Raw genomic sequence first — 21,981 nt, 5'->3', positions numbered from 1 at the left:
AACTCAGAACCCCTGGCCAACTGTTTTAATATTATACATTATTTTCAGGCTTACTGTTTTAATATCATACATTAATTTAACAGAATCCACAACATTTTTTCACATGTTCATATTTCTTTTTGCTAGTTTCGCATTGATTAAGTAGGCTGTGATGTAATATATTATTACAGAAGTTTGTGTGATATCGCAAGAGGACTTCGGCTGTTTTTATATCGAGGGCTAGGAACTTGATTCCACGTGTTCAGAGGTTGGAAAACTCCGCCCACTGGTGTGGAGATAACCACGCCCACTCTGAGCCCACTGTGAGCTCCCAGCGCTATGGTTACCCCAGCAGAGTGTTAATACCACAAGCCTAGCAGAGGCAGGAATCATGGCAAGGGGACTAGGCTTTATCGCGGGGAATAACGCAGTATTTTTGGAACTCTCCGTTGTTCTTCCTCTCCTCTTATTCCTCGGCATAGGTGGGTAATTTTGATCATATTGTTTAATCTTTATTGATGGTGTACGACTGTAGTGAAGTTGTCTGTGTAAACAGTGTGGTCTGTAACTGCAGCATGTAGCACAACACATCTGAACCATCTGCACTGAACACAGTTGTAGATTATATTGTATTGATTAACATTGTTATGAATTACTGACGGTTTTGGCTTTGGACTTTCATTGTATTGCCACAATAACATCATGGTTAGACAGACTGCAGTATTATTTGGCAAAAAACAGAAAATAATGTAAACGTGAGTTTGTACCTTAAACCTGCACCTTAAACCTACACCTGAGTAAAGTGAGTGAACAGGTAATGAGTCGGAATCAGTGAGTGTCCTGTAACTGAACGTTTTGTAAATAAAGTCATTTTATGTGTGCTGTAAAAACATAAATCTGCTGACCTACACTGCATGCTGCCTAATTAGTTATCTAGGGGGTTTTATTTTTATTGATTTATTTGTTTATTTTTTTTGGTACTAAGTTATGTGGAAACAATTTTGCATGTAAATTTCACGAATGTACCTTACAAATTTTTAGGAAAAATCACAACAGTCACCAAGTGTTTTGGTTGAAATATATATCATTTCTCTCTCTCTCTCTCTCTCTCTCTCTCTCTCTCTCTCTCTCTCTCTCTCTCTCTCTCTCTCCATATATATATATATACACACACACATACATATACACACATACATACATGGCTTCTATAATTTAACATAAATGAATACACTTTTAAATGAGAGTGTGTGTGTGCCCTGCGATGGGTTGGCACTTCGTCCAGGGTGTATCCTGCCTTGATACCCGATGACGCCTGAGATAGGCACAGGCTCCCCGTGACCCAAGGTAGTTTGGATAAGCAGTAGAAAATGAATGAATGAATACACTTTTAATTTATGATTTAATTTAAGGTGTTTTAGAAGTTTAGAAGAACAGCTCAGACCCCTGTGTAAAATAGCCAGCCCAGTTAGTGAAGAGCCACTTTCTAAACTGTAGAACAGTAGGTCTGTATGATTGAACCCTCCTGCACAAGACTAACAGTACTGGATGTAATTGTCAGCAGCCTACATGTGGCCAAGGCAGACTTTTTTGTCTAAAATACTGCAGCTGATCCACAGTGTTGTGCTGCTGCCAATCTATAACCTCCCTTAATAACTCCCTTAATAACATCTGCTGATGGTTCTGTGGTTTTTTGTGTGGCCTCTGCTCTACCATCAACACTTTCAATTTCAGTCTTATTGTGAGGCTTGGACATTCATCTGATCCATCTAACTTTGAGAGACACTGAAAATCCCAGGACAATGGTTCCGCATAACTGAGCATGTGAACAATCCTGCACAAGACAAACAATACTGACATACGCTATTGTAAACCTGCACTGACCTATAAATATTGATATATATATTCATTCATTCATTTTCTACTGCTTATCCGAACTACCTCGGAACTATCTCAGGCGTCATCGGGTATCAAGGCTTGATATGTATTAGATTAGAATAATTCAAACACATCTTATATGCAGACTGACTGTTACTGTCAAACTTGAAAATGAGGTCAGTAAATAAATGTTCACACACATGTTAATATATTATGAAGTCCTTAATCTTTTGTAGGCCTATGTCTTAGCTGTTTTTGATGACAATTACATTTACTGTACATTTACAGCATTTGGCAGGCGCCCTTATCCAGAGTGACGTACATAAGTGCTTAAATCTCTATCATTGAATACATTAATGCTGGCTCACTAGGTTACATACTTGACATCATATTGAGAACAAGACTCAAAGCATTGTTTCATAGATGACATTAGTAACACCTGTACATTTACTCATTCATGCAGTTATCTAATCATTCAATCGGGTAGGAGCAGTGCAGTGCATAATATAATCCAAATAATGCAGCAAGATAACATCAACTATTAGAATAGGGGAAAACCTGATCTTTGTGATTTTGATTTTGGAATTTTATAGTAACTCAGTTAAACACTTATTATTGGATAGCTGCATAAATGAGCAGTTGTGTAGGTGCTGCTATTAAAGGAAAGCTGAGTACAAGTATCTGTACTATTTGGCCTATAACAGCCCTATAACAGAATTGCTGTGCTTGCATCAGAAAATTAAAGAAAATATGATTCATCTAAAATGATGTTTACTCTTGTCAATTTCATCTTTAATCTTTCATTCTTTAACAAACAATGAAATTTAGGTTGCATAAGATTAAAGTTTGTTTCCTTGAATGTGAGAGCAAAGCACACGTGTGTGTCACTGTCTGTGTGCAGAATGTAAATACACCCATGCATGGAAGCCTCTGTGCACAATGCATTCATTGCGATGTGTTTTGTGTGCTCACCAGTCACAACACCACATGCTCTCTGTTTGGCTCCACTAAGGTATGCTTAACGGTATCAACGGTATCAGGCTGAGTTAATTTCCAAGGTCTGCTTCACAGTGGGCAACTCACTCAGCCTGTTGTGCCTTCTTGGTGGACAGCTTTCATTAGTCTTTTGCCACTAGGTTCCCCACCACCACTATATTGTGGAAACAGGTCAGGATGTGAAAGTGTCACAAAAACCTTCTTTATTCCTGCAGCTCCCATTTTTTGTGGACTGATTTGTTTATTATTTAAACACATCATCTAAGGACGTATGGTCTGTACCATTTACAGACTATGACCTGTCATTAATCTCCATATAATCTCCAAAATGCAGACGCTCCTCTGCCAGAGACTAAAATTGATCATGCTGAGCTGACTGTTCAAATGATCTCCTTCATAAAACTACTCTGTGACACATTACTGCCACTAATGTCACTGTCAATCATAGTTTGAAAACACTAATAAGTTTTCAAAATGATTGCTAATGTTGACAACCCTGTCTCTCAGAATGTTATGCTGTCTGTTTTCTGAGGCGAGTATAACCATATTGAGCAGAACCCCCCAACATTCAAGTCAGTCAGTTTACACCTGCTTTTGTAGCATGCAAACTTTGTAAAATAATTAAATATTCATAATTTGTGATGTCATCAATCAAGTCTATATGCATTTCACTCATTCTCATTCTAAGGCAACTTTATGTTGTCCTCAGGTGTAATTCATGTTTTTTTTTATAAAGTTTTACATAGCAAATCATCAAACAAATATATAAAAAGTGTACAACCAATCAACATTGCCAGATATAATCAACATAAAAAATAACATCATATACAGTAGCATAACATGATAGTCAAGAAAGTGAAGGGAAAATACTGTGTGCTCCAAATGAAAAAAATTCACAAACCAGACAGGTTTAAACCATCTTCTATTTCTGATTTGCTTTTTCTGAATGAGACATGCTGCATATTATGCAGTACCAGAGAAACTGATGAAGAGACAATGTTGTTAAAAACGACTTAATGTAGGAAATAATACTGGTACAAAATGCACTAGAAGGTATAAACTGGGTCACAAAGTCCTTTATTTCCCAACTCTTTTCCCAAATCAAGTTGCCTTAGGGAAGAATAGTTGGAAAGGTCTGTTAGTCTAATGTTCCACTCACTCAGGCCTAAAGTATGAAGGTTTAGACCTTGGGGAGTTAATGTAGAGAGTTTAAAGATCAAGCTTTTTTAGGAGGGACAGTGATGTCCTCTCCTGGAAGGGCTGTGTTTTGAGTCTGTGACTTTAGTACTGTATAACTTTGGCATGTAGAGAAGCATATTCAATTAGCAAAGCCCTCAAGGAGGATGTTTTAGTGTGTCAGTAAAATAGCACACTAATCTGCCATTCTAAGGAATAGGAAAAGGAGGGAAAGTTGGTGGGAAAGTAAACCAGGTGCAGGTCTGTAACACTGAAACTAAGGGCTTGGCCGTAAGTAGCCTAAGACATAAGTGATTCCTGTCGATAATGTTATGTCATTGCTGTGAAAAAAATACTGGACGATGGTTACAGTTTAATGGTTTATATATTCACTTTCTATTATAACCTGTGGACATGGTCAGGAATTATTGAAAAACTGACTTAGGGACTGTAAGTAAATCTAACAAATTATTAACTGGAGCTAAAAGTTAGTTGGAATCTGTCAGCTCTTCCCAATACTACTGCTGATCGTCTCAAACCTACTTCATTGTACATCATCCTGCAACACAAGAGGGCAGGAACCTATTCAATAAATTTTACATTAACACTATTCATATCATTTCAATGAAATAATAAGCTTTATGAATGGTGTAAATGTGTACAGAGAGAAAGAAAAATGTGAGCACTTTAGGGGCATGGAGCAGGTATCTCACCAAGACCACGATAGATTGAAAATTTAATTATAATAGCAACTTTACATACATTTCTGTTTTCATGACATGTGAGTTCTAGACAGGAAACATAAAGATAGCATTGATACTACATTTTATGTCCAGTCATAGAATGTGAGGAATAATAGCATTGAAATACTCTGAAAAAATATGTAAATTCTTAAAAATCCAAGAACTGTAGTAGTGTTTTGTAGCAAAATATAACTGCATGAGTTGGTGTTTACTTTGCTTAAAAGTCAGTTGGTAATTATGTTTGACCATGACCATGGCACTGCTCACTATACTTACCACCAGACTAGTATATGATAGACACGTTATCTGCAACGGCATTGATCTTCCCTATGCAGTATGTACTAAAATAAATACTGCCGCAGCATCACTTGCTACAGCAATACAAACTGCTGCAAGTCACTCACTGTGAGGAAAAGGACTGTCAGTCATACGGAATGAAAGAGACCTGATCTTGCATTTTCATCAGCGCATAAGATGGACCATTAATATTATCTAAGAATAAGCCTGAATGAATCCACCTAGTTTTTAAAGATTCTTAAAGGCTTGAAGATTCTTGAAGGCTTAACAATATTCTGATCTTATATGGGTATCTTATTAATCATAATTCTTATTAGTTTTCAGTATGTTATCTATTGTATCATTGTGTTTGTTAATAGACTTTCTGTCCCTGCTACTCCATTCAATTCAATATATTTATGTTATATACTGGTTTTAACAATGTTTCTATGTATCTGAGCCCACTGTTGCCTCAGATTACTGTTTTTGGCTGACAAGAGTGGAACCTGATCTGGTCTTCCTGTTGTACCTAGTGTAGTCCATCTGCCTCAAACTGTGTAAACTTTACATACTATTAGGTGTGAAAATCCCAGAAGTCCCAGTTTCTGAAATACTCAAACCTGCTCATCTGTCACAAATAACCATTACATAGTCAACGGCACAGAGATCACCTTTTCCTTAATTCTGAAGTTTAAAGGAAATATTTTCTGAAACTCTTGACCTGTATCTGCATGATTTGATTGTAATTTTGCCACATGATTGGCTGACTGGAAAATTTCATGCATGCATCCTATAAATGTCATTGCTGATTACACCGCTGAAACCATTCACCAAAGTATCTTTTGTTTTACTCTACATTACCCTCCACAGATTCCTTAAGACAAATACTCGGACAAAACCGAGTATCTCTATTCAAATTCACAGATGAGTTTCTTGGATTATTTGAAACTGATTGTGCTCATCACCTATTTCAACACTTCTGGAATTCTGAGACTAAAATATGAGACTGATAGAGATGAACGGTAATTGCATGTTGCTTTGATGCAGAGTGAAATGCTTTGCTTGTTTGCTTTTCAAGGGTGTTCATAAATCTAAAGGGCATTCTATTTCGGATCTGTTGCTCTCTGTGGTTAAGCAAATGAATGAGTGGCAGTTTGCCTTTCTGGTGTTCATTTAGATATCCAAGGCAGAAGCCATCTGTCCTGCACTGTAGAAAGAAGGTTCCAACTGGGTTTTAGTCTCACTTATGTTATCCAGCAGACAGAAAACACCTTAGAGAGCAGGCTTTGGGGATTGGAAACAGGTATGTCATGCCGATAAAATGGCAGGGAGCAACGCTTGGCGTGTTTGGCTGTACAAGCATGCCAGGCAGTTTGGCATGGCATTTGCAGATTTTTTGAGTTGTTTTTGCATGCGATTCTGCACCAGGTCCATCATGCTTCTGTCATTAATCTTTGTCCTCAGTGAAGAACAGACATTCACATAATATTTTTCAAGTGTGTATGACAGTGAAGAGGTTAGAGGTTACTCTCTTCACAGTAGGTGTTGGACAGAAGACAGGTGACAGCTGCTGCAACCCTTTAGACACCCGAGAAGAGCTGACAGTAGATATTTAAACAGTCTGTCTAATACCCAGATACAGTTTTTGTGATGTATGAAGACTTAATGTAGACGTCAATATTCATTATAAAGAAAACTGACAATGAAATGTGAACATGACATTTTTATTATATGCCTTACCTTTATTGGGACGATATTGTCAAAGTTCACAATTATTAGGACTTATTTTGGCACAGGGGAATGAAGAAAAGAGAAGTGGTTCGGCTTTTAAAAATAGCTTTAAAAATCCAACTTTACAGGGCACCCATAATGTATTTTGTTTTCGAACTTTAATTTGTGTATTTATATTCCCACAATTGGCCTACACCTTGAACCTGTAAGGCTGAAAATGGTTCAAAAATTGAGTTAAGCTGTCTGGCAGTTCTGGGATTTTAAGTAACAACCTCACAGTATCACTTTTAAAATGAAGTAATCTTGTAAATTGGTTTGTTTTGATTGATCAGTGGTTTTGGTCATTTTGTTTTTTTCTTTTTTTTGTTTTTGCCATTCACTATTTACTATTCAGGGTTTAGCATTTGTGTTAGATTGACCCTATGTGTGTTTATTAATGTATTTGTTGTATATTATTTGTCATTTACATTTACAGCATTTGGCAAATTCTCTTATTCAGAGCGACGTACAAAAGTGCTTTGAAGTCTCTATCATTGAATATTAACTCTGGTTCACTAGGTTATAGACCTAAAACACTGTTCAGAGTTTTTTATTTATTATAATTTTTAAGTATTTTATGAAGAAGTGGGTCTTCAGCCGTCATTTAAAAATAATCATAATCTCATGTTTAAAAAATAAACAAAGCTAACAATAAAGCTATCTTATCTAGCTATAGAATAAATCCAGTTAAATAGCAAATGTTTACTTCTCACTGAAAACAATAATATATATTTCAGTGGAACCATTAATGTGTGTTTTTCTGTTTTTGTCTTAAGTCCTGAGTGTGAAGAGAAATAACTGGCACACGCCCTTGTGTTTTTCTTTTTGTAATTACAGAGTGGGTTGGGAAGCGTGGGGGAGAGAGAGAGAGAGAGAGAGAGAGAGAGAGAGAGAGAGAGAGAGAGGCTGAAAGAGAGAGGCTGAAAGAGAGAGGTAGAGAGAGAGAGAGCGAGAGAGAGAGAGGTTTATATATGAACATCAATCATAAATGGCCTTTTTTAATTTAAAGAAAATGGCTTCTGAATTCTGTAACATGTGAGTCTCGACTCACTGAAAGAAAGAAGATATATATGTGGACTGAACAATTTTAAGCCCAGAGTATATTTTACAAACTCTTAAAATCATAGGATAGAATTTTTCGTTTGTGTTTCAACTTTTCATGTTTAGCAATTGCAGTCTTTCCACTATTTTGAAGTCATTTTTTTTCCTGCATGAGACTTATGTTTCTGATTGCATTGTGTTGTTGTTTATTATAGTGTTTGAGGAAACCAAATGGTAAAACTCTTCTCATTACTGATGTCTTGCTTAACTCACTGCTTTCATGGCTTTTGTCTGATCTAGGCAATTATTTTATGACTGATATATTTTTGCTCTTTGCTCTCACCCTCCACCTTTTATTCACCCTTTTAACTTTTTAATAAACACTTTTATTTGATTATTTAGTCCAGATTTCTAACTTTCTAATCTTACTAACATGTGTATCTGTGGTACCCTCTAATAAATTTGGAGCAGACAATGATTAAAACCTTTTTTAAAGGAAAAGCTACAACTGTCTAACAGCTGCAAAAGATTAATTTAATTCCCAAACATTTTATAGGCCAAGGTGCTCAGGCTGAGATCAATGAGGACAGTCAGCATGTCCCATAGTGAAGCAGAAGGCCGAATGCTTGTGTGGTGCTCATTAGGGTTGTGTGATACAGGCTTCCCTGTCTGCTCCCATGCAGAGGGAATGCTTCCCGCATGGGGCTTAATTACAGCTGAGGAAAGCAGAAACGCTCATTTCCAACCTTATCTTATACATTATTTGTCTAAACTCTTTTCGCATTTCTTATCAGCAAGACTAAACCGAGCAGTTTTTCAGAACAAAAATGGATTATTTGGTTGAGCAAATCATTTAACACATAGGGTGTAATCTTCTTTAATCTTATACCACAATATTCATTATGCACTATATCAATATATGTATGAAAAGTTTTTGTGACATCGATTCCACAATGTTTGACTGGTCATCTTCCTCTGACCTTTCTCATGAACAGATTCATAGATCTGAACCTAGACCCAGTGTCACTGATAAAATATTTAATTATCGTAGTATGTAATATTTTGATCATACCTTGTGTGCCAAGTCAGCATGCTGCTTTCGGTTCACAGGGAAGACAATACCAAAAATAGTGGATTCTATAATTCTAGGCATTGAAACTTTAGAGTCAACCCCAAAGCTTTGGAGTCAATTTAAATGCACAGAAAATAAAGAAAATTTTATTTAGCATCATATTGTTTCAGTTATTGAGACAATTACTGGATATTTATTTATCATCTTTTTTGGCTATTGGTTTATTGGTTATTTATTGGATTTAATTTGGTAGTTTGTGAACATCAGCTACATCAAAAAGTGACTCATAAAACATAGCAACACACTTTATAACAATTAAATAGAGCAATAGAAATAAATATTGATTAAATATTTTGATTAAAAGATACTAAAATCTTGCAATGGAAGAGCAGCTCCAAAGCTTGGGTTTGGCTACAAAGAAAACGGTCACCTCAGTTTCAGTCTAGACTTTGGGACAATTAAAAATCTCTGACTGGACGAGATTTCACTGGATGGTGTTCTGTTAAAAGATCATCAAGATAAGATTGTGCCAATCCATTCAAAGATGAAATAAAATAACAGGAAATTTGGTGTCTTTTGCTTGACCTAAGCATGTTAACATGACTATTTTGATGCTGTGATTAATGTCAGTTATATTGTATATGTATTGTATATATTATATTATATTATTATATATTGTATAAGTTAAGAGATGCATTCAGTAATTGTAATGTACAAATATTTTTAACAAGCAGTTTTGTATATTATACTTTATATTCAAAATATATGGACTAAAATATATGTATGAATGAAGTAGTGCAATTAGATATAAATATAGGCAAGAGATATAAGGAATAATAAAGAACAAGGAAATATATTAGCAGGAGCATACAGACTATTTCTCCATGTTTATTTTTTGCAAATATACAGTCAATTGAAAACGAGATGGAAGACATTAGGTCAAGAGATTGTTTCCAATCCAACAAGAGGAACTTTAATATCGTTTGCTTCTCTAAAACCTGACTTACCTGGGAGTACCAAACCAGCCCTTTTGAGTTGTTTCTGTTATCTATATAGTCAAGAGACAGCAACAACTGGTTTACTACAAACATTGTTCTCTCCTGTTTTTGCCAACGATGATGATGATCGTATGTCATCTCCCAATACCCAATAAGAAGCCAATGTATTGAGTGACATCATGGGGACATGTTTCAGTCTTGTTCCTGAAAGTTCAGCAACTTCATAGAAGTGTTTTGTTATATTGCTCATTATTTCTGGTTGGGAAAGATACTAACCTTCCTCTTGGGTATGATAAATTCATCTGTAAACACTCTGAGTACATGTACTGCTGACTATAATGCCAGGCTCCACATGGGTGACGTGAGTGAGTGAGTATAAAGCGTTATCATCTTTAATGTGGCTACAAGAAGAGTGAAATCTCAGCTCCAGCAACATGGCCCTAATGAGTTTGGTAGCATAACACTTTTGGCATGGTGGTGGTGGAAGTCTAAGGAACTGGTTGTGGATTCCAGGAGGGAAGAACAGGGGACATGCATGCATTCTGGAAAATGGAGTCCAACACAGAATTCAGAGTGGCCTTACCATCATCATGCTTGACTGATGAGTTTTGATTTGGATCATGAGCAGATCGTTTCTTTCTCCACATTTTCATCTAGGTTCCAGACCTTTTGTCTCTGTATTTCTTTGTGAATTCCAGTCTGGCCTTTTGCTTCTTACTGATGATGAGGGGTTTGTATATTGTGTTACTCCATCAATATTTCTGCTCTTGGCATCTTCTCCAGATGGTAGTTTGTGGTACTTTCACCCCTTTGGAGGTTGTTGGTGATGTCATTGTCTGTTCTGCGTTTTTAGAATATGCTGTAAGAACAACTCTTGTTGTTTTCCTTGCCTGGCCTGGCTGATGTCTGGTTGTTAGTACATCAGTGGTTTCTTTCTTTTTCAGGACATTCCAAATAAAAAAAATTTTAAAAGTTAATGCAGTCTTTGCAGGGAAACCCAGGGCTCAAACCAAGAGTTATTATTCAGTTAACAATTATTAATTGTTTAAATGTTAAATCTAACAGGACTCACAAGGGCAGCAAGAAATAACTGTCAGTCATTGTGGAACCTCTGGGTCTGAGGGTGTGGAGGAAGACTCTGGAGGCAGGAGGAATTTTAGCTGTGTTTAGTCATTCTGCCCCTTCAGCACACTGGAAAATGAGTCTGTGCCAGCATTCACTTTATCAGGTTCAAGTGTTCATGTTTCAAGGTGTGTTCGTGTGCGTGTGTGTGTGCGTGTGTGTGTGCGTGTGCGTGTGTGTGCGTGTGTGTGCGTGTGTGTGCGTGTGTGTGCGTGTGTGTGTGTGCGTGTGTGTGTGTGTGTGCGTGTGTGTGTGTGTGTGTGTTTGTGTGTGTGTTTGTGTTTGTGTGTGTTCGTGCTTTGCAAGCTTTGCCATGTGGTATCATTTCCTGTCTTTAATTTAGTGTTATGGGTGTTCTTGAAAGCATGGAAAGAGACAAATAAGTAGACTTGCAGTAAAGATGAGAATAATCATGCATTACCTGCATTAACCCGCCTCGTCTCCTTTCACAGTTGACACTTGACCACGTCTCTGCTGCTACAATCACATGTTCCAGTATTTTTGGTTGCTTGAAAAATACATGGGTTTAAATAAATTGTGCCTTGTTCCAAGTTGTTTAGCACATCTAGACATCAGGACATTCAAAGCTGAAATTATGATCTATTGGCTCATTTTCCTCTGGTGATCTCAAACCCAAACACCTTGAGTATATAGCAAAAATAAAAGATGCCTTGCCATTCCAATACTTTAAGAGGACAATGTTTGTTTTTTGTATTTGCAGAACACATCTATGCTTTTAGTAGGATTTTTATATTAAGGGTAAGTTATTATTAGAAAATTATTTTAATGGATCACTTATTTTGTGTCTTACTGTAGGTGTTTGCAGCAACAAGGTTGTCGTTCCAGAGCATGTTCAAGTTGTGCTTGGCAAGAATGCCACACTAAGCTGCAGGGTGGATGTTGGTGCCAACCTCAGCCTGACACAAAGCTCCTGGGAACGCAGCTTGCCCATGCGCCCTGTCACAGTGGCAGTATTCAATCCACAGTTTGGCATCTCCATATCTGAGGAATACATAAATCGTGTACATTTTCTCAACCCATCAGTCGAGGATGCCTCCATAGTGTTGGAGGGAGTAGACTTTGCAGATATTGGCTCCTATATTTGCAAGGTGGTCACCTTCCCACTGGGTAACTCACAGGCTTCTACAGTTGTTGACATCATGGGTATGTTGATTTGCAATTCAACTACATTTTATTTATACAGCACTTTTAATAGTAAACATTGTCACAAAGCAACATTACAGAAGTCTGGAAGCAGACATACAGTACATGCTTCATGAACCAGTGAAGCCAGAGGACACAGTGGTAAGGAAAAGGCATCCGCTTTATATGAGAATGACCAGAAATACATTTTTATTTGATACAGATTTTACTTAGATTTCTAATAAGTGTCTAATGAATCTATAAATCCATATGGATTTTGTTTTTACACACTTGGAATTCTAAATGCATGACATTTTTTATTCAAATGACACACATTATTATTCATTGCGAACACTTTCAAGTAATTCCTCATATTGACTCACTTTGTATGTGTTATGCTACACAGCACAGCTTGGATTCATCTCTGACTTCAACTGATAGTATTTAACTCTGTTCTGCACACTTAAGTTACAGTAACAAAGCATAATAATCATCCTGAGAGTAAATAGTGGAACAAGCCATTAATGAGACCTAAAGCCCCCTTGCTGAAAAATTAATGTACGTTATTAATTGTAGGGAAGCATAAACACACTCTGTTCAATGCTATTTAATTTTTGTTAGTTATTAGATTACATGTATGTAATCTTAAAGACATTATGAAGCTCCATCAGAGGGGACTTATTAGATCTATTGAATTCTCAAGTGTTTTGTGCCACATGTGCCATATGTTTTTTGCCATATCACCATACTGCCTTATGTACTGTAAGTGCCAGAATACACAATGCCTAGAATCCCAAATTCTGTTGTCACCAAAATCAGTTCAGTTTCTATTTATCTCATTCTACTTCAACAGTTACGATAAACATACTTGTGAATGCAATGCATGCAATAATGCCATTGCTATAAATAACAGATACATATCTCTTATTTGATATGAATATTAACTGAATAAGACTGGAAGATTACAGTTTATTTTGCAATCACAAATCAAACTTTGAATGCACTGAGCCCACGTTTATAAACATATTATATAGTGACAAAAATATCTTCAATATTACGAGACTTAGAGGAGGAATGTAGACATGCACAAAGAGTCTGTTATGGAAATGTCTAACGTGTTTTATATACTTTCTGTGATTACATTGTCAATGATTGTTTCATTTTGTTTCCCAGATATTTGCAGGTTGTTTGTAATAATGATTACTTACATAAACAATTAGTAGTTTATAGGAAAAAATAAAACACTTGATTATTTTTCTCTTTACTTTAAAAAAAATTAATCATAATACCTGATTTGTTTGTAATTCAACAGTACCCACAGTAGTCCCACAGTAGGTAATATTTCACCATAACATGCTGCTATTATTGTATGTTGTTATTAGCAAACACAGCATGAGGAACACTCACTGCTACTACTTCTTTCTCAAGAAAAAATGCTGTAGTTTTATTTCATAGAGTTTGTGGATAAAATCTGCTGTATTTGAAGTTGTAGTGATGCAGATGTCAGTTAAGGCTCTGGTTTGTTGCTCAGAAGATCGGGGTTCAAGCCTCAGACTTGCCAAGCTGCCACTGTTGGGCCATTGAGCAGAGGCTTTTAACTTTCACCTCTCCAGGTTTGCTGTATCATGACCCTTACTCTGACCCTGCGTCTGACCCCAAGAGGTTTACTGTGCTGTAATATCTATGTGACAAATAAAGGCTGCTGCTGCTGCTGCTTCTTCTAATAACACAGTGTGTGTGGCACATTTATTGCCATAAACTTGACCAACAGCCAAATGTTGTGAAAATATGTACCTGAAATAGAAGGGGAAGGAGACCAGTGATGTTCCCTCTATCCACCCTTAACAGGAATGAGGTATTCTGTTCACGCACATCCTATTCCCTTTGCTGTCAGAATTCTGTGTGTTTACACTAGAGCTAGATGGAGGCTAGATGAATTCTGTGCCAGTGCAGCAATGGAGAGTCTGGACTAAATGTTTTTATCTTCTAGATCAGGATTTTGTTTAATCAGAGGTTTAACCTGTTACATAAAGTAATAATGTTTATTAAGCACATTTAAACTGATGCATACCACCCCGCTGCTGCGATCCCTCCACTGGCTTCTGGTAGCTGCACACATCAGATTCAAAACACTGATGCTGGCCTACAAAGCCAAAAATGGACCAGCTCCCTCTTACCTAAAAGCCCTCATAACTCCTTGCACTGCACCCCGCACCCTCCGATGGTTCCACCATCTCTCAGGGTAAGAGGTAAGCATACTACTAGACTCTTCTCTGTTCTGGCACCAAGGTGGTGTAATGAACTTCCAATAGAGGTCCGGACAGCTGAGTCACTGGCTATTTTCAAGCGGCCGTTGAAGACCTACTTATTCAGGAAACACTTCAACTAGCACTTCTTTCCCTATCTTTGACACTTTCATTGTAAATTTGAACAAATGTTTTAAACTCATGGTATCTTAAGTATGTAACCTACTGTAGTGAGCCAGCATTAATGCATTCAACGCTAGAGATTTAAGCACTTATGTACGTCGCTCTGGATAAGGGTGTCTGCCAAATGCTGTAAATGTAAATGATTTTCTGTTCATACATTTCCAACCAGCATAAACATAACAAAGTATTTCACTGTATGATCAAACAGATAAAATAAAAAAAAATTTTAATATATAATATATACAACACTTGGAGCAACTCAAAAGGTACAGACATGCTTGAGTTTTGCCAGGATTATGGAACAGCCAAAACCTGCAGACCATGAAGATCTCAGAGAGCTGGGGGCAAAGTACAGATGACATAATCTGTGCTAATGGAAACTGTCCTAAACAGCATTAATAAGGCCAATTTATTAAAGAAGAAATGTAAATGAGATTAAAGAAAACTTTAAAAGATCAGCTACTAGTTTCAGTTTGGCTATAATTTTAGTAAAAGTTAAACAAAGCTACTCATGACAGCTGACTTTAGATTTGACTTTAGATTTGTTTAGATTAATTAAATCGTAAGTGAACATTAAACATTATTCCCAAGTTCTTTCCCTGAGGTCTAAAGTATATTGTGCCAGCGATCCTAGATTGTGGTCTGCTTGTCAGTAAAATATTAGAAAGGTCATTTTCTCTATCAGTTTTCACAGCTTTTCTGAAAAACATCAAAGTTTGTTGAAATCTCCTCTTACCTCTAATCTGTTTTTTATTCCATTTACATTCTACTTTCATTCTAGTCTTATCTAGTCCTATAGTTTTTTTTTTCAGCCAGGACTGTGACTTTGCTCTGCTCGTATTTGTTTATGAGTGCCTGGGTTGAAAAGTGGAAAATGTGGAACTAAAGAGAGACTTATACCATACAAGAGAAGGAGGCAAGCTCAGTGTTGCCAGATTGGACTAAAGATTTCCAAGTATATCCAGTGCATCTTTTTTTTTTTTTTTTTTTTTTTATAATTTTTATGATAATTTTAATAAAACACAAGGTCTACACCGGAAACCTCAGAAGGGGACAACATTTTTTATTGTTCTTGTGCTACTATTGTCAGAACTACAGTTCTTTTCTTTTTCAATTCTCAAATCATATCATTATACTTTTCTTTTTGTATTAGTAGGCTACTTACAAAGTGTGCTTAATTACCAACTAATTAATTTTTTTATATTATTATTATTATTATTATTAAAATTATTATTATTATTTAACTTATAGACCACTAGGCGAATCAACATGAATTCTCGTTTTTTACTTCTTTTAATTTTAAATGAAATAATGACTGAATGATACACTGAATCGTCACTAGACACTATATCAGCTATTATGTTTCAGAAATGATCAAACATCAGAATTGTACATCAAAATAAAACTGTAGGCTAATAGCATAAACACGCTTACCTTTTAATATGAAGTTAACGTAGATAATCCTCGCAGAACTGATGAAAACGTCTTTATTATAGAACAATTCTAGAACTATTTAATAATAGGACCAACTTTATACAGTCACAACAAGTTTGATTAATAGATCATTGAGTCAAATCTCTCCAGCAACTGCCTGGGAGGTTTGAATGTTGCCGAGGTAAACCCATTTTTTGTATTAGCATGCTCTTTCAAATCATTTAACTGTGCTCTGATTTCTGATTGACAGTATTTACAAAATGCCTTTGTATCATCGCCTACCACAGGTGTAATCCATGTTTTTAAAGATGGGTCGCTCTCCCATTCCTTTCTGTAGGACTTTTTATATTTACCCCACTTTTGCGTGATGATGATTATGATACTGATCACTGATGATGATAATGCAGTTTTGACGATATAACGAATTAGCCTACAACAATCCGCCAATCAAGCTTGAAGTCTGGACAGGACAGTATTGGACAGGATTCCCCTGAACCTTATTGTCTAACCTGAACCATACCTAATTTAATCCTACATTATATAATAATTTATTTTATAGTTAGTTTTCCCTAATAATAAAGAATACTGTTTATAGTCAAAAATAAAAACCTACCTGTTGCATCAAAAACCAGCCCAAATTTTAAAGACCCACTCAGTGCATTTTTTTCCAGTTGGACGTGACCAAAAGGTGCCCAATTGGGCTACACTGGGCAAGCTGTTTGAAATCCAAACAGAGAAGGGGTTAAAAAAGATTAATGCAGAATCCATAATGGGTATTTGTGGGTTCACAGTTTTAATTTCATGGGTTAGGACTAGCACTGTAACTGCAACCTCTAATGTCATCACAGAATAACCTTTTAGAAGGGAAAAATGTTCATCAGGATGCCATGTGTACATTAAATGTTATTCTTTATTCTTCATTAGATTTTTATTTACAGTGTTCATTTACAATGTAGATAATCATATGACAAATCCAATTCATATTCATTCTCTCTCTCTCTCTCTCTCTCTCTCTCTCTCTCTCTCTCTCTCAGTTGAGCCCAAAGTATATGTGTTGGCGGGTGTTGATCCTCTGGTGGATGGTAATGCTGAGGGTGTGGTGGCAACATGCATGGCTGAAAAGGCCCGCCCACCAGCTGAAGTTTTCTGGGAGGCGGAGCTTTATGGACGCTCGGAGCACATCATACAAGATGAACCTGATGGCACTACCTCAACCCAGGTGGATTACATATGGGCACCCAGCAGCCACGCCCTTAATCACGCCCTCACCTGTGTGGTCCGCCACCCTGCCCTGGCTATGGACTTGCGCATCCCCTATGTGCTTAATGTACAGTGTAAGTTGGTTTATCATTAATAATCTTATGAGGTTTGACTTGGTATCATTAGTTTGAGAGGCATTCCAATGTGCCCAGTAAGCTATTCCTCGGTATTTACTAGGGGTGGCACTGTACATGAAAAAACACCCGAACCGTTCGGTTCGCTTGTCCCGGTTCGGTCCGTGTGTGCGTCGCACGGTTCGACGTATGCGCAATGTAGCCCCGTGCTCAGTTTCGCCTCAGACAGTTTCGCACGAACATACATATAGACAATAAAAGTTGAGTAAGGAGTGCTGCAGAAATGGCAAGTGGAGGAGATAATGAAGGTTGGCGGATGCGCCCGCGTCATTCAAATCCGATGTGTGGGAACATTTTGGATTTCATGTTACTTACGATGACAACGGAAATAAAACAGTAGACAGAACTGCGACTGTGTGCAAGCATTGTGCAAAATGCATTCAATATGCTAATGGCAACACTTCTAACATGACAGTTGTGTTAAGATGGTAACTTATGCTTGACTTTATGATTATGGCCTTTGCTATTGTTATAGCCTCATTATATTATGTTATTACATTATATTATATATTTATGTTTACAATATTTTGACTTGTTTAAAAGACAGAGCTTGTAAGAGTTCCTCCCTTTTTCTTTCATTTATTTTATTTTATTTTTTTGTAAGAGCTACACTGAAGTTGGCAGTTTGATAAATGCAAGTTAATTTCAGTCTTTGTCTGATAAAAAGGCACAAGTTCCTTATAACAATATGTAATATATATACAAACAATATATAAACAGATAACAATACACATTCTCCTTTTTTTTTGCCAAATAAACGAAAAGCGTCATCATCAATGTCTTCTCTCTTGCTGTATCAAAATCTCACCTAGCTTTTACTCATAGATGGTCCCAATAATGTGCTTAAAGTCAAGTCAAATTCAGTTAGTGCATGATTACATTACAAAAATGTTAATACTGCATCCTGAATTGTGGATAATTAAGCTAATAAGCTATATATCAAATGCTGAAGGAAATTTCTGGAGTGTTGAAGATTAATAGAAAAAATAACAACAAGAACCGTACAGAACCAAAAACCGTGACCCTAAAACCGTGATGCGAACCGAACTGTGGGTTTTATGAACCGTGCCACCCCTAGTATTTACCATATTAATGTTTGTTTCATTACTATTAGGGATGTAAACAAATGTGAATATATCATATATTACAAGCGATAAAGAGTTTGTCTTGAAATAGCAACAGAATTAGAGTTTTATGCCTTTCAAAACCTATATCAAGCCCACAGCAGATCAATCCAAGTTTTTGATTGGAATAATTCAGATTAAAAAGTATATGGTTATTAGTGGATATTTGAGAGTTCACAGTGTTGTACACAATTTTTCTGTTGTTTACATTTCAGATTGTTTTATCAGTGTGTCTATGGGACACTGTACTGAAGTACACTTTCTGTGTTCCTCAGTGGTTCCTAAGGGCATTCTTCACTCTTTATCTGAAAAGGAAACTGTTTTAGATGGGCAAACTAATTAACCATTTATATTACTGCATCAAACTATTTAATTTCTCACAGTATAAATATCCTGAAGTGTTTTTCTTAATAGGTAATGGGGCCCCTTTTCTTGACCTTATTACTTTCAGTTGCTCCAGATGTCATGGTTCTGGGCCACAATGATGTTTGGTATGTGGGACAAGAACATGCGAAGTTGGACTGCAGAGCAAATGCTAATCCTCCTCCTCATCACTTCTTCTGGACCAGGTACCACCATCATGGGTTTTACAGTGTTTCCACATCATGTGTTAACAGAACACATAAAGGTCTTTCCAATTTACCTTATGCACCTTCATGACTTTTGTCTTGTCAAGAGTATAAACTGGGACCTATTTTATCAGACTCAACATGCAGATGCCTGCAGGGGTAAAGACCACAAATAGCAGTTTGATCTTTACTCGACCCCTTCAGAGAAACGATTCTGGAACATATAGATGTGAGGTCCAGAATGAAGTTGGACTGCATTCACAGGAAGTACACATCTGGATACAAGGTGAGCTGAAATTAGATTTTCTATAATGGAAAAAATTTAGCATAATTTTTTTACTTAACCTAATTTGAATGGTGTGTAAAAGGTTAGAAACTGCTAAAGGAACTTGTAGAAGGTTTTTTATTCTTATATCATGTTGCTGAAATTCCTCCAGGAGGTTTCTCTTGATGCTTTATTGTGTTTGTTGGATTTAATATTGTAACCAGCATTGAACTGATTAGAATTTGGAATTGATCCATTGATGGTCGTAGTCACAGGAAGGTGAAATCTCTTTTTATTTTATTTCTTCAGTTCCCTTATGTTCATATTATACTGTATGTTAAAGGTATTTTATTCATACACATAAAAATATAACGAGCAGGAGTAGATTGGGCATCATTGTAGATTGGGTAGGACATCATTGTTGGCATCAGGTTCTCTCCAGCTGTATACATTTTGTACTTTTGTTGATCTCAATGTGATTCATTCTTGAACAAAGTTCTATATATGAAAAATCAGAATTAATATTAATAGTAGTCTGTGTAATGTTTCATATCGGTTGTTAATTATACAGTATGTGTAGAAAAAAAAATCAGTTGTTACATGAGGACAAGCTGACAGGTTGCTTAACTTTCTGCAAAATAAACTTTGATGCATGTAAAAACACAGATCATTCATAGAGCTTGTCTATTCTGGATATTTCAAAACTCAGCATTTATAGAGATCTAAGACTAGGGTTCGTTCTGGATTTGTCAGTGCTCACATCTTTGTCGTGTCCACACCTGATGGCATACAAAGCAGTTTTGCTTTGAGAAGGTCAGCGTAAGCAAAGTCAGTTAATGTTGAGTGAATGACATGGCATCAAATCCAAAGCGCATTTGCCTGTGCTACAAAGTGGTATGAATATCCAGGCAACAGTGCTCTGGATTTGATGCTGTGCCACTGCATTTAGAGTTGTTCCAGGTTTATTTTGCAGCTTGTTTTTCATTATATTTATCTCACTCTATCCTCTCTCTCTGCTCTCTGGAGCACAACACACTCATTTTGATCTACTCTTCCACCAGAGCCTCCATCGACACTTTCTGTTCCCACCACAACCAGTGGAGTCATTCCTGGTCTCTACAGTTCATTACCCACCCACTTCCGTGCCCGCTTCACCTCCCCAACACTGGCATCACTGCATGATGGCACAATGGGCACTGTCGTGGGTGGTGCTGTAGGAGGCACACTGGTACTGATTCTTCTGCTGGCCATTGCTTTGCTGTGGTACATACGTCAGCAGCGCACATTCCGAGGTGATTACTACACCAAGCAGTACATTGGGCCCTCATACATGCAAAAAGAGTCCGTTGAGCTTCATGACACCTTTAGAGATGACTCAGCTAACAGCAGCCAAGACCTGAAACATGAACCAGATGGAGAAGGTGATGGAGATACACCAAACTACAACAGTTACAGAAAAAACAAAGGCCAGTGGGACAGTTATTGCCCTGAAAACTCTAACATTAACACATGTGGGAACAATATGTCCCCTTACCTGCAGGAGAAGAGCTATGATATGGCCACAGACTGCGACTATGTGTCCCACAAGGACGGATCTGTGATCTCTCGTAGAGAATGGTATGTGTAAATATGTGTGACGATTAATAGAAGACGAGACTGTACATAATACAGTATTACCAAACACTTTAAAGTGTATTTCAGGCAAATTAAAGGCTGAATTGTTTTATAGCTGTTATCTTTGATTATTCCTTCAGGGGATTGATCATGCACAGCAAATGTTTGTGTTGTTTTGTGCTTTTAATCCCATGAGAGATCAAATGGAATCCTGGAGCCATGAAAAATATTGCCTTCTCTTATATGTGCACTCTTATAAAATCTCAAAAGTTACTTTGTTATGGTTTGCATAACAAATACAATGAGGAGTATTACATTGTATTTGTATGTCGTAACAGTCTACTTTTTTTTATTGTTATTATTGCCAAAAAATTGCATGATTGGATGCAAATAATTTTGAATTCCCCTGGACTGCTGCACTCTTGTTAAATTTCATGTATATTTTCTTTCTTTAAACTACTCATGTATTCATTTATAATCATTAGACAATGATGTCAGGCTTCTCAGATCTTTAAATTTTAATTGATGAAATGTAAGGTTACATAAAAGTGATGGTTAACAATAGGGTCTACAGAAGCCGGCTGCTGGTTGAGGAGGTGATAGTCTAGTGCCCCCAGAGCCCAGGTGGTGTTTTTCTGACCGGCTAGGAGCTAAGTTGTCTTCTCAGCTGCATGAACAATACTGGTGATTTACTGCATACTGCCTGTAACAGTTCTATTCTCATTGTACTTAACAGAAACTGTGTCACCATGTTAAAGATATAAATCACATTTCATCAGCCTGAACCAGGCCTCTGATATCAAACTTTTTAGTATTTCTATCTGTCATTACACCAGTATATGTGCTTTTTTCTCTGGCCACGCTTCAGTATACTTATTTACTTCAGATACATGGTGGGATATCCCAGTCATTCCCATTATTCCCTAAACTTAGGCATTCAATAAGCTGTGTTAAGTGCAGT

At 36.8% G+C, this 21,981-nt stretch overlaps 1 protein-coding gene across 1 annotated transcript; it reads left to right on the top strand.

The window, feature by feature from the left end:
- Positions 1-248: 248 nt before the first annotated feature.
- On the top strand, positions 249-21,132 carry nectin3a (nectin cell adhesion molecule 3a). The gene is made up of 6 exons (XM_027136490.2): positions 249-461; positions 11,865-12,212; positions 17,089-17,388; positions 19,024-19,141; positions 19,276-19,427; positions 20,468-21,132. Exons 1-6 carry the CDS (start codon positions 371-373, stop codon positions 21,031-21,033), a joined length of 1,575 nt encoding a protein of 524 aa, XP_026992291.1. The 5' UTR covers positions 249-370; the 3' UTR covers positions 21,034-21,132.
- Positions 21,133-21,981: the final 849 nt, after the last annotated feature.

This window comes from Tachysurus fulvidraco, chromosome 11, assembly GCF_022655615.1.
Source record: "Tachysurus fulvidraco isolate hzauxx_2018 chromosome 11, HZAU_PFXX_2.0, whole genome shotgun sequence".
Lineage (NCBI taxonomy): Eukaryota > Metazoa > Chordata > Actinopteri > Siluriformes > Bagridae > Tachysurus > Tachysurus fulvidraco.
This window is presented reverse-complemented; position numbering and strand designations above follow the sequence as displayed.